At 38.3% G+C, this 13,923-nt stretch overlaps 1 protein-coding gene across 2 annotated transcripts in view; it reads left to right on the top strand.

The window, feature by feature from the left end:
• The window catches only part of KDM4A (lysine demethylase 4A), a 34,843-nt gene extending 22,737 nt beyond the window's left edge, over positions 1–12,106 (top strand). For both annotated transcript variants that reach the window (XM_063297779.1, XM_063297780.1), the window contains exons 17-22: positions 1,783–1,891; positions 8,118–8,306; positions 8,863–9,033; positions 9,616–9,735; positions 9,982–10,074; positions 10,572–12,106. In XM_063297779.1, the coding sequence (XP_063153849.1) occupies positions 1,783–1,891; positions 8,118–8,306; positions 8,863–9,033; positions 9,616–9,735; positions 9,982–10,074; positions 10,572–10,712 (823 nt within the window). In that variant the 3' untranslated portion in view covers positions 10,713–12,106. The remainder of the gene's footprint in view (positions 1–1,782; positions 1,892–8,117; positions 8,307–8,862; positions 9,034–9,615; positions 9,736–9,981; positions 10,075–10,571) is intronic.
• The last annotated feature ends 1,817 nt before the right edge of the window (positions 12,107–13,923 follow it).

Genomic DNA, 13,923 nt, shown 5'->3' on the forward strand with positions numbered 1-13,923 from the left:
ACAAAGTCCAACTAATAGGTAATAAGTTACCATGGCTCTTCTGATATCAATTTAAATCTTTTTTTGGGCAATAGAAATATTAGAGCTTCAACAACACAGCCCTATATCAATTTCGAGAATTTAATACTTCATTATTTAGAACAACCAAAAGGAATAATTTCAAAAATTTATAGGCAATTGCAATCAGAAATGGGAGATCTACCATATGGTTTAAAGGAAGCTTGGGATACTGATCTCAGTAATCCCAAACATGAGACAAATTGGCAGAAGTTATGGAAACTGTGTGGATTCACTTCGGCTTCAATGCAAGAATTGCAGTGGAAGATTATACATTATTGGCACTTGACTCCAGTTAGATTAGCAAACATATATCAAAATTATTCTTCCAAACGTTGGAGAGGTTGCCAAAAAAAAGGGTCATTTTTTCATTTGTGGTGGCCATGCGATAAAGTTACACTCTTTTGGCATGAAATCTTTGGGGAGATAAGTTCTATCACTAATCAAAGAATTCAGTGCTCCCCAGAGCTAGGCTTACTGCATTTATTACAGGACCAAACCATAAGCTTAAAAATAACTTATTTAATTTTAGCAGCCAAAATAATAATTGTGCAATGCTGGACACTATAGATAACAATTTGGTTGTGGATTAACAAAGCCTCTTCAATTGCTTCATTAGAAAAAATCACAGACAAATTAATGAGACATCAGAGGCAGGAACCACAATTTTATCAAATTTGGATGGATTTTATGGTTTATCTCAATAGCAATAGACTATAATCTGGTAACGATCCTTCAGCAAAGGATCGTTACCTTGCCATGGTGCTGGAGCTTGAGCACCTCAATGATGCCATGAGCTAAACCGTGAAGGGCCACCCGAGACGGGAAGGTCATGACAGAGAGGTCAGACTAAATGCGATCCCTGGGGAAGGTAATGGCAACCCACCCCAGTATTCTTGCCATGAAAACTAAATGGATCAGTACAACCAGAGACCAACTGACAGGAAGCTCTGGCGTGGGCTGGTCCATGAAGTCACGAAGAGTCGGAAGTGACTGAACAAATAAACAACAAATAATCTGGTATACTTTATATATATAGCAAATTTTCGTATATAGAGAACCTGTCTCTTTATTCTCACCGCAATATATCTCTTTTGTATTGCACATGCACAGGCACACACACATACATACATATATATATGGTTTTCTTTTCTCTATATGTATCTTGGATTTATGTTAATGTAGTAACCTGATACTGCTTGTTAAAAACTAATAAAATATTTTTTAAAAACTGATGTCAAACAATAGATTTATTAGTGATGTTCCCCTGGTCTGATGCAATACTAGCTGAGGCTATGGTTGTGCAAAGCATACTGTTGCAAGCAAAGCTCCCCTCATCAGAGAGTTAAAGTAACCACATCCTATGGAGGGTTTATAAGCTGCTTCAAAGGCTGCCTGCAAACATAAGTGTGCATGGATAGCCACATTGCTAATAGTCTGTTGTCTATTCATGCATAGACAGAGAATCTTTGAAGCAGCCTTGAACCTTCCAGAGTTTGTGGCTGCTTTTATGCTAAATGCTTTTACAAAGCACTTCTTTCAAATGCTTTGTGCAGCTGTATTGAGAGTAGGGGAGGTCATGTAGTTCATAAGGTTAACTTTATACTAAGTTTACTAACTGTGTTTCAGTTGTTTTACCAGTACGTGTATTGGTTCTCCATATCCCACAACCAATTTTTAACAAACATTTGATAAGTACTTAAGTAGACTTCTGATTTTTCTCAGGTGGGTACATGTTATGTGTGCTGTGGCAGTTCTGGAGGCCAAATTTGTAAATATTGCCCAGCGTAGTCCAGTTGATGTCAGCAAAATTCCACTGCAGCGCTTCCGACTGGTAAGAAAAGAAACAGTTTTTTGAATTGATTATCATATGCTTACTATACACTTTTATGAGATTCTTAAATCAGAACCCTGGGAAAGAAGGAAAAGTCTCTTCAGATTAGATTTGTAATAATGCAAGTGGTGGAACTTCGGATGATTGAATATACCAGCCTTTACCAAGTTGTTGCCCTCCAAAAGTATTGGACAAAATACTATTACTCTAAGACTGTGGGGTCAAAGGTTATGGTGGCTGAAAATTATGGAAGTTGGAGCCCAACACATCTGGAAGGTGATAGGTTCAGGAAAGTTGGTGTATGTAGTATAATAATGAATTAACGTAATTACTTGTATCACAGAGCCTTGTTGTTTTCTTGCAGACGTTTCATTGCCCGACTAGGCAACATCTTCAGTGCAAAGAGGGAGCGGGCCTTGCTCTCAGTTTATATACCATGGCTTGCCCTGCTTGTGTTGGTAGGGCAGGGCAAGCGACAGTATATAAACAGAGAGCAAGGCCCACTCCCTCTTTGCACTGAAGATGTTGCCTAGTTGGGCAATGAAACATCTGCAAGAAAACAAGGCTCAGAGAGCACCAAGGACTCCACAGTTCAACCCTGAGCTACAAATATTCACTTCGATTGTTACTTGTATCAGTTGTAGAATCAAATAGTTGTACATTAATGATGTAAGATCACATGGTATGCATATGTGCTGTCTGTACAATAATTCAGTAAGAAAGGCCAGTGTTATCATATTGCATGTCAAAGGTCAAAGCTGAGAAATGATTATTTCACAACAGAATATTGAGCAAATCTGTGGCTGTGGTCAGTCTATGTCCTGTTTGTTTGTTAGACTAATATGGCCACCCATCATGTACCAGAACCCTGGGCAGCTCACAAAAGCAGCAATAAAAGCATTAAAAAAACAATAAAATTACCATCCAAAACTTCCATGCCCCAGAAACAAACATTCTTCCATACATCAGCCTTTAGATTTACTAAGCTCCAGCCTCACCCTAACCTAGCATTTGGGGGAAGAATCAACTTTTCAAGGCCTTCTGGAAGGCTAGGAGGGTAGGGGCTTGCTGAATCTCAAGGGGATAACAGAGCATTCTCAGCAGCTTATCTTTTTTATAAGAATTTTATTAAGTTTAAAACAAAGATAAAAACTACAAAAAAGAAAAAAACTACAAAAAGAAAAAAACTAAAAAGTGTGAAACACAAGAAGAAAATAATTTTAAAGATTACATAAGTATTAACTTCTGACTTTTAACAGCAAGAATATACAGCGATTTCCAAAATCAAACCCTTACTCTATATGAAACCAAAATCACATTATTTCTATAAATCATTCCATTAGCACATTATGACAATCACTAAATACAATTGTTCCCTCCCCTTATATTAAAAGAAAAAGAAATATGTAAACCTCCTGATCAACTTCCTCTCCCAAAGACATTTACTTAATTATTTCCTTCCTACCACTATACTTTACATTTCTGTCTACAATAATAGAAATCAAACTAAAAAAAACTTATAAATTGTCTATTTTTATAATTAATAATACTATATGTGGTGGATTTCGGCACTGCTGCTGATTCCCAGGAAGGAAGGAACGCATTCCAGGCAGATAAGAGGATTCACAGTCCGGAGACTGTTGCTGGGAAAGTTAAGAGGTTCAGAGTAGCTCCACCCTAGAGTCTCCCAGGTTATTTACCCTTAGGTCAGTTAGAGTAGCTTTAGTCTGGCAAGATTCTTTCTGTATGGTGAAAGCAATAAAGAACTGGAGTTTGGATTACACTGACTCAACATTGTTCTTGGGCTAGCTCTGACATCAATCTTGCCAGGCTAAAGCTACTCTAACTGACCTAAGGTTAAATAACCTGGGAGACTCTAGGGCAGAGCTACCTTGAACCTCTTAACTTTCCCAGCAACAGTCTCTGGACTGTGAATCCTCTTATCTGCCTGGAATGCGTTCCCTCCTTCCTAGGAATCAGTGGCAGCACCGAAATCCACCACATCACCCCCACCCCGCCAGGAACACATTCCATCACACTACAACAATTTTAACCTTATTTACCCAAAAACCAAACAATTATTATTATACCTTATAAATCTTAACAAATCATTAAGAAGAAATAAAAACAAGCAAACCTTAAATGCAATCCAATTAATCTTAATCCAAATAGTTAAAAAACGATAGAATCATACAAGCCTTAAAAGCAGTCCAAATAAACGTTCTTAAATTTACCCCACTTCAAAATATACCAGAGCATTTACATACCTCCATGATACACACAAGGCATTTTTCATAAAAAAAAGTCAAAACAGTCCAGCTGCCCCCCCTTAGAAACTCAGACTTCTCAGCAGAAAACCTCACACAGAGCAAAGTCTCTTTTTTTCCATAACATTCCACCAGAAAAACAATGCCATTTGTGATTTGCGATTCGGTCTGTGTCTTTAACTCCTTCAGCACCAGAATCTGATCATCATCATCTGGCACAACAAAAGCTTCAATTTCACTGTTGGTAGAAACATCTCCATCTTCACTAGAATCAACTTTTTCCACAACCTCCTCAGCCAGATGAAACATTTAAAGCTGATATTTTCTACAGTGTCACGAATATCTTGCATAATAGCTTGACATGAATCAGAGAAAATCTGTTTGATCTCACAACGAAGCTCTGAGAATGTCTGCTTAAAATCCTCCACGTTACAGGCAGTAGGTTATGGCGCCCCTTATATACTTAACTGGCAAAAGTAAGAGTTAATAGAAGATTTCTCGCGATGTTTAGAAAAGTAGAAGTGATAAGGGGCAACTTCCCAGAGAAAGTAGCAACAGAAAACTGGTGATTCAAAACAGCAGATTCAACATGTAGGGAAAAATCAAATTCTTCAAATTCAATACAAAAATAATAGCAGGGATGCACTTATTTATTCTTAGTCCTCCTTAATATTTAAACGGGGAAACAAGCCAAAACTTTGAAAGATTTTTAAAAATTAATCAAAAAAAATAACAATAAGCACCAAGAGAGATCGTTTCTCCTTGCTGTAGAAAGCCTCTCTTAGGGTACATAAACTTAAAAAATATAAATTGGCTGATTTAGAAATGGGGTGGCTCGACTTAGTTTCCCTTTAAGGCTACAGCGCAGTTTGGAAATGGTGACGTCCCAGCCTCCTGGCATCTCTTACCAGATTATCGCCAACACTGCTCGCGATCCTCTGGCTGTGAGGCGTCATTCTGGAGTACAAATGGGATGATTCCAAGCATTTTCTGCCCATGAAAATGCTCTAAGGCTTCAGAAAAAGCCTACCAGAGCCCATAAAAAAGCCATGTTATCAGATCTGCTTGCGGAGCTCATGGGCACAGCTGTTCAGTTGGCTGTGTCCCCACTGGAAGTCTCATTCTCAGTAGCATATCAAGATTCGGTTGACGGTATTCTTGCAAAATATTAGTCTGCTGATGAGACTGCCACTTTGAAAAATTACAGTATTCCACAGAGGTTCCTATTTCATGTGTATTCTTCATTGGTTGTCTTATATGCTTTTGTTTGCATTATCTGTATCTTGCCCTTCTTCAAGAGAACTTGGATATAATTAGCCTCATCATGTTTGGATTCAGTCATGTTACTATGCTATGTACTTTCAGAGCAAACTGGCCCAGCACTTATTTGGTTAAAGATTTTTCAAGAATATGTTTTCCAACTCCCAGCTTCTCTCCCCCTAATCTCTAGATAATATTACTTATACTTTCTCTGCACGAGGAATGTATCTTTCCTAGGTAGAGAATTATTAGGTAGACAGATAGTCTTCCTAAAAAAGAACAATGAACTTGAGTATCATTCAGTGTCAAAGGGAAATAGCTATGGGAATTATATCCAGACAGCTCAATTTATTAATATATTTTGTAGCTTTTATATACTGGCCCAGTTTCTAAGACTCTGGGAAGTGCACAATAAGGAAAAACAGAAAAAGGAATAATACAACCTGATATAAAATAACCTTTAACATAATAACCAGTGGTCACCCAACAATCCTACTGTGGACCAGAGGCCCACTGGGAAAAAAAAAAAGCTTCATTTCTTCTAAATGAAAGGAGAGTTGGAGTAGCCAAACTTTTGGGGGTAGTATTTTTCAAAATATAGGGTCTATAACTGAAAATACCTATCTGTCAGGGGAATGGGATTCTCAACAGACCCTCTTTTGATGATAGGACCGGACAGGAAAAATCATGTTTGGTAAGGCAGTCCCTGATATATCCCAGTATTACACCATATAGGTCTCCATTGGTAATGATCAGCACTTTGACTTGAGCTAAAAAGCTTATGAGCACCCAGTGCAGTGTCCTGAAAATAAGTGTAATCTTGCAATAGTGGGCTTGTTTGGCATAGCATAACTGCTACATTCTGAACCAGTTATAGTTTTCAAGGCAGACAAATGTGGAGTGTACTGCCATAGTACAGTTGTGTGGTGATCAGAATGTGAGTCCCTGTTGTCAGAGTATCCTAATCCAAGTAAGTCTGTAACTGATATGCCAGCCTGAGCCAGGCAAAGGCATCCCTGGCCATGGCTTCCACCAGCAAGAACCATGGTTCTAGGAGGACCCTCAGGTCACCAGCCAGCTCCTTGGGGGAAGAATGGCCAATGAAAAGCCAGCACTACGGTGGATATTTGTGGTGTTTACTGACAAGCAGCAGTTCTGTCTGGGTAGAATTTAAACTGAACATGTTTCTCATAATCCAGACCCTTACAACCTCCCAGCACTGATTCAGGTTTCTACAGCATCTCTAACTCACCTCAAGTTGGTGATACAGAGGAGTATCATCAGCATACTGATGATACTTCACCCTAAACCAGTAGGTAACTTCTTCCAGTGGTTTCATGTAGATGTTAAATAACACGGGATATGGCAAAGCCTACCCCATTATATAAAGGAAGATGAAAATACAAAAACATTAACGGCCTTGATTTTACCCAATATGTGTGCTGTAATATACTGTGAACAAAAGGAGGCATACAGAGGCCTCCCATTAACAGTCACATATTTTAGCAAGTTGCATGTAAGTAAAGACAAGAAAATACCTATGAGAATCTACATGGAAATATAACATAAGCTACCTATATAATGTAATTATGTAGTAACTAATTACCATGAATTCTCTCTTTGTAAGATTGTACAGTACTAGTGTTAATTTAAAGAAAGTGCCTGGCCATTAAAGAGGATTGTATAAGTGCCATTGAAATAAACATGGAACATGGAATGCAGGTTTGACAGAATTCCTGAAAATAAAAACTTCTCACACTTGATGACCCTCTCACCCATCTCTCAGTTTAAAACAAAAGTGCTCAGGATCCAAACAATTCAAACATCAAAAATAGCCTGGAGATGATCATTTTTACTAAGATGAGCATTAATTGCTGCTTCTATTGGAAATGTGGGTGGTCCTTCAGCCAAGGATACAGCTAGTGAATTTCCAATGTAGTTTAAGAAAAACCGACATCCATTGTTACTCTAAGTACCAAGGGATGGATGTATTTCCTAATCCTCCTACAGTAACACAACCAAACTCTGTAATTATATGGAGATTTATTTTTGTTATTTGGTCTAATAGCCTGTTGTCTTCCACAGAAAACAAGCATTGTCATGGGTAAAAATGGCATGCTTTTAACTTAGGCTGCAGTTCACCTGCATTACAACATTTTCTTTTTACGACTTTAATGCTAGGGGGCCAGAGCTAGCATGAGGATGGCATTGATAACATTAGTCCAATTTAACATGTGTTTATATAGTTTTGCTTCCAAAGTGTGATTAAATTCTGAGACCTCTTTCGGAGTCTTTTGTTGCTGAACAGTGAAGGCCAAGATTTCTATGGCATATTAACTTCCACACATTTGATTATTAACTTGCTTCCCTTGCATGTGTTCTATTTTTCAATTTGCAGCTGATACCACACAGCCATACTAGCATTCCCCTGCTTGTGCTATTTCAAAGCCTCTGTTCCAGAGTTTGAGACACTTGTTCTTTCCCATTTGGAACTTTGGTTTTGTGAACATTAGAGGCTCATACCATGAACAGGGGATGTGATATCGAAGGCATGTAGTTCATGATTTCAACATCTAACAATCCACTTCTGAATTTGATAGGGTCACGTGTGTCTTTTGTGGTTATCCAAGGTATCTAAGCATCTGAAACCTATGGAACTGAAGCACTTTGATTGAAGTGCTGAACTTATCTCTTCACAGAAATGTGTCTTCTGCAAGAAGCGGCGGAAGAGAATTGCTGGCTGTTGCGTGCAGTGTTCTCATGGCCGCTGTCCTACATCTTTCCATGTCAGCTGTGCTCAGGCAGCTGGAGTCATGATGCAGCCCGATGACTGGCCATTTGTGGTCTTCATTACTTGTTTTAGACATAAAATTCCATCTCAAGCAGAGGTAAGTAATAGAGACCTAATATTCAGTTCAGACTAACTTAACATTTGTATTGACCCATTACTTCTGAACATCTTAATTAGTTGGAAAAGGCGGTAGTAAAAGTGTTCAGGAATTCACACACAAACTATATTATTATATTATTATGTTCAGGAATTCACACACAAACTATATTCACACACAAACTATATTATAAATGCTTGCTTTGTACCTTAGACTCATATTCTAAGATGATTATCTGCTCAAAGTTGCTGCTACTTTTGTTTTGTTGTTGTTATTATTGAATTTATACTTTCTATTTATACCTTCACTAAAAGTTGATGGTATAACGTTTGTATAGGAATTAAAAATATAGAGTAAAAAACAACAATAAGATTCCAAAATTAAAAACCTTTGCAAAAGAGATGCAGAAATAATCTTCCCATACTTTCCAGAAAATGAATAGGAAGCACTTGTCTTTTTGTGCAACTTTCCACAACCTTTGAAGTGTTTTGAATGGTTAAACCATAGAGTTTATTTTCTGAATATAACATTGACTATAGCTCCTTTATTGCTTCAGCGAGCTAAGGCTGCTCTACAGGATCTTGCTGTGGGACAGGCCGTGATAAGCAAGCACAAGAATGGACGTTTCTATCAATGTGAAGTGATCAATCTGACAAAGGAAACTTTTTATGAGGTCAACTTTGATGACGGCTCCTTCAGTGATAACTTATATCCAGAAGATATTGTGGTATGCTTTGTAGTAAAAAATCTATTGCACCAGAAGATGTACAGTTCTAGGAAACATAAAGCCTTAGATTGCTGAAGTGGGTCAAATCACTAAAGCATCTGGACAACACTTTTGAGCTGCAGAATGCAAAGTTACGTACAGCATAGATTATTTGACTCCTGAATTAGAAATCTCTCCCCTTTCCCCTCTCCTCTATTCAGTATCTTTTGGTATCTTTCCTTAGAGAAAAAATAATTCCAGATGATTATTTTCTGTTGTCAAATCTTTACTTGGGTGAAGTTCATACACAGGTATCTATATAATAAATTAGTATTTCTAGGACAAGGATAGTTTTGAGCATCTTGTAGTCTGTTCAAGGCAGGAATATTCTGATTATAAGATGAAGTTCATTGCAACTACCTACTGATGCTAACAGAATTCCACTTAGTGAAAATCAGACACTCTCCTTCTCTCCTCATCAATCAGCATGTACCAACTCAGTTGGCAAGCTTCTCCAGGCTCTGTTATTCTAGTCAATGCTTCTTCTGTCTGCTGGTCAGTAGATGATGTTTATATTTCTCAAACTTTCCCCAACACGGACAGAGTCGAGATTGCCTCCAGCTTGGTCCTCCACCTCCAGGAGAGGTTGTTCAAGTGAGATGGACAGATGGTCAAGTCTATGGAGCTACTTTTGTGGCCTCTCATGTCATCCAGATGTACCAGGTGAGGGAAGAAAATGGACTTACTAATTCTCATGCATTATAATTTTGGCTATCTGAACTAGCTTCTAGATACTTCTGTTACTGGCAAGTGCTCTGCTATCTCCTTCATGATGTAGAGTATATGAAATTCCATGCCAGTTTGCTGGAGTCTTGCTCCAGAAAAACATTCTGTACTGAATTGCATGATGTGGAAATAGCTATTGATGCTTGTGCTCATCTGATAGCCACCTGATCGTTCTGATTCTAGGTGGAGTTTGAAGATGGATCCCAGCTGATGGCAAAAAGGGATGATGTGTATACACTTAATGAAGAACTTCCTAAAAGAGTCAAGTCAAGGCTGGTAAGTCAAAGAGCCATAGATATTGATTCATGTAGCTCTTCTCACAGACGAGAACATCAGTTCCAACATAGGGAACTGATCTTTGAATACTGGACATCTCATCTGTCACTGGAACAGTTCCAGATGCTTCAAGGGTATAATAAAATGATTAAACTAAAGGTTCCAAAAGTCATTTCAAAATAAAGGAAACAATAGATTTTCATAATACTGTTCGTTGCACCTATTATTGAACTCTGCAACTTCGTAGATTAATGGTGAATGCCCAAGTGTGGGCCTCAAGACTTGAGCTGGATCTAAGTGCATACTTAGATCCTTTAAACTGGATCAACTGCATACTTAGATTCCTAGAATCTACCCTCTGTGGTCTTTTCCAGTAAAATAATATTTTATTGTGCATGAGGAAAATTGTGAAGAATCATTGTTCACTTATAACTAACTTATAGTCCAGTTTTCATCATTGTCCTTTTAACGTGTCTATGTATTTACTTGATTTGCAGTCTGTTGCCTCTGACATGCGCTTCACAGAGATCTTCACAGAGAAAGAAGTCAAACAAGAGAGAAAAAGACAGAGGGTGATCAACTCTCGTTACCGTGAGGATTACATCGAGCCTGCACTGTACCGGGCCATTATGGAGTAGCAGCTTGCAGCAGGATTGCAGTGACCACCCCAAAATGGATCCTAGCACTCCAGCACAGCAGAGGCCAAACAGACAGTCTTCATATCCCACTTTTTAAAAAAAGAAATGAGATAAGCTTATCTGACTCTGTAGCACCTTGAAGGTATGGATTTGGCTTTACTGGCAAACTCCAAGGCTATAATTTGGGAGCACTTCTCTGAGTTCCTGAAGCATTTGGTTCATACCAGCTTGCTGGCTTCACCTTTAGCTGTGAGTTTCTTCATTCAGTGCTAACTGTTCTTTGCCAGAAGGATATTTTTCCAATGCCATCCAAGGAGCAGCCCAGACAGTCGCAGTGCTAAAAACGACCATCCCCCACTTCTCCTGGATAAAATGTCTATTTCTGGGGGAATGTCTGAGCTTACCCTGCCTGCACAAAGCTGGCGATGTTACTGGTGCTTGACAATGAATTCCTTTTTATATTTATAACCCTGTTTTTTGTCATGAGCACGCTTCTGTTTTTTTAAGCATCACCTCTCTGAGAACCGAGCTAAGTGAGCTGAAGAATGGAGAGTGAAATTAATTAGCTCTCTTTATTCCCAACCTCTTGAACCTTTGATTAAGCTTTTGTCCCTATTTTATATTCAGAGACTTATTTACTCATATGTTTAATTGTTATAGTTTGTGCCTATGTAATAGGAAAAGGTTTTGAGCCATTCAGCGCCGCGCATTCCTCAGGCAAGAGAATCCTGGGAAATATCCTCGATTAAGGCAATAAGGACTACAAGGATTCCCATTCCGTTTGGCTTGGAATGGCCATAAATTGGCCCCAGGTTTGGAACAAGATTGCCTGGGAAAATTAGCGTTCTTTCATCTCACTAGCAATGACCCCAAATTGTGGGGTATTTGAATCCAATTAGAATATTCATTAAATGATGTCAGAGGTCAGCATTATTGGTATTTCCGTTTGGAAGCTTTGCACTGTTTTTGCCCAAACCTACACAGGTAAGGCTAGTAGAAGGGCACGTGTATATTTAGGTTTATCTGTTGTGGGACAGAGGGAAGGAAGCTCAAAGGTACATTTTCAAGAGACATATTCTATCTTGCTGTGCAGTCATTGGGGACAATTTTCATTCAGATATATTGCAAGAAAAAGTGCAAAGCTACTTCTCCAGTTATAAACATGCCCTTGTAGTCTATGGCTGTAGTACTCAGAACATGTCCATATCATCTAATCTTGGAAGATAAATGTGCCCATGTTTACTGGATGCTCCAGGAAAGACTGTAACATTCCTTCCTTTTATTTATCTGTTTATCTTGCTGCACAAGGTTCACACAACAGATTATGGCAACAATTGATAGATGCAAAATTTGACCAAATTACTCTTCAGCGTTCAGATGAACAAAATCTCAAAGCCTTTTCTGACTCTGTCTACCTTTATTAATTGGGATCCTGAGTGCATCTGGAGGAAACCTAGAAGAGGTGGAGAGATGCAAATTTCAGCATACGGTATTGATCTCCTCTCTGTATTACTTTAGAATTTAAATCTGGGGACAATCTATTACCGTAGAGATTGGCTCCCTTCAAAAGATATTACACACACACAAACACACACACACGTACATACATACAGTCAAGACCAGAAATGTTCAAACAAGGATAACTGTTTTGGCATTTGGCCTCTGTACATCACCACATTGACGTTGAAAGGAAACACACCGAGATGGGAGTGAAGTCAGGACTTTGCTCCCATCTGGGTGTGTTTCCTTTCAACATCAATGTGGTGGTGTACAGAGGCCAAATGCCAAAACAGTTATCCTTGTTCCAATATTTCTGGTCCTTACTCTGTGTGTGTGTGTGTGTGTGTGTGTGTGTGTGAATCTACTTTTGAAATATCTATATTTGGACACTGCCTTTCAGCTTGGAAGTAATGGTAATTACCCATGAGAATATCTTACTGCTCTCAGTTGCTGCCTTTTAAAGAGTGACATGTCTCCAATCTCCCTTGGGTCTTGAATAGACTTCTGTTCTCTCCCTAGTATTTATTTAAGTGATTTGTGCCATCTAGCAAGGTGGGCAGCCTTTCATTTTGGCCCTTGGGTATTAGGCAAAAGCCATCCTGGGTAATACATTTTCTCTGTCAGTATTCTTCTGATTCCCCAGGAATGTTTTTATTATAAAGCAGAGACCCTCCTCTCTTTTCTTTTAACTTGGATGCTACTGCATCCAGATATAACAGGCCTTTCTATATGAATATTAAAACTGAATCATGATACTAAAAATCAGTTCAAGAAGCATGGGCACTTTTCTTTAGGTTTTTTTCCTCCCCAAAATGCTTTCCAATTGAAAATGAAATCTAGATGGCATGTATCACTGGATTAAAAAAAATATTGAGCTATAGTTTGACTTACGGTTCAGAAGCTTTCTGATTTTTTCAAAAATGAATTCACATCAGTGATCAAGTACATCTGTGTATATCTACAACTTGGTTTCATGTTGTAGAATCTAGAAGAACATGATTTTACAGGATTGTGTGTGAACAATGTCCACACAATATGCTTATAAGTAGCAGTTGAGCGGGCAGCAAGAAGTCCAAGAGCCCTTTTAAGCATTATGTCCTATTGTTGTTTTACTTCTTACAAATGTGTCTGTTGCTTTCATCCAGTCAAACTGAAATTATTTTATCTTAAGTCAGTGTAATAATAATGTTGATTAATTTTATAAGTTTGATACAATAATTGGGATAAACTTCTTCCTATTGATGGTTTAACATGCTTTTGAAAATATAAACACCATTTTCTTAGTTTGTCCCCAACATTAAACACACACACACAAACACCTCTGTATAAGGTTGCAGTGGGCTTAGTATGCACAGAAAAGAACAGGATGAAATATGTGATCTAAACATGATCTGCCATGACTCCTTGAAGACGGACTCCAATAATTTCTGACCTATTGGAAGTTGTACTGATTTTGGGATGCCAGTGTGAGATGGATACAAGATAGGCAGCTTTATGTATTGTTTTCCTGATCTAGTAATATAATTTGGACTAGACTCAACTGATTAAATCTGAAACACTTTAACACTGAAATCCTGTATGTCTTCATACTGCTGGATGTTCAACATCTGTCCTAGATTCTTTTTTTTTTTTAAATATCCTGGTTACATGGTATCTATTCAGTCTCAGTAACTGGTAGGTAACTAGCTACCTACCCCAAGCCAGGAATTAT

The sequence above is a fragment of the Candoia aspera genome, chromosome 3, assembly GCF_035149785.1.
Source record: "Candoia aspera isolate rCanAsp1 chromosome 3, rCanAsp1.hap2, whole genome shotgun sequence".
NCBI lineage: Eukaryota > Metazoa > Chordata > Lepidosauria > Squamata > Boidae > Candoia > Candoia aspera.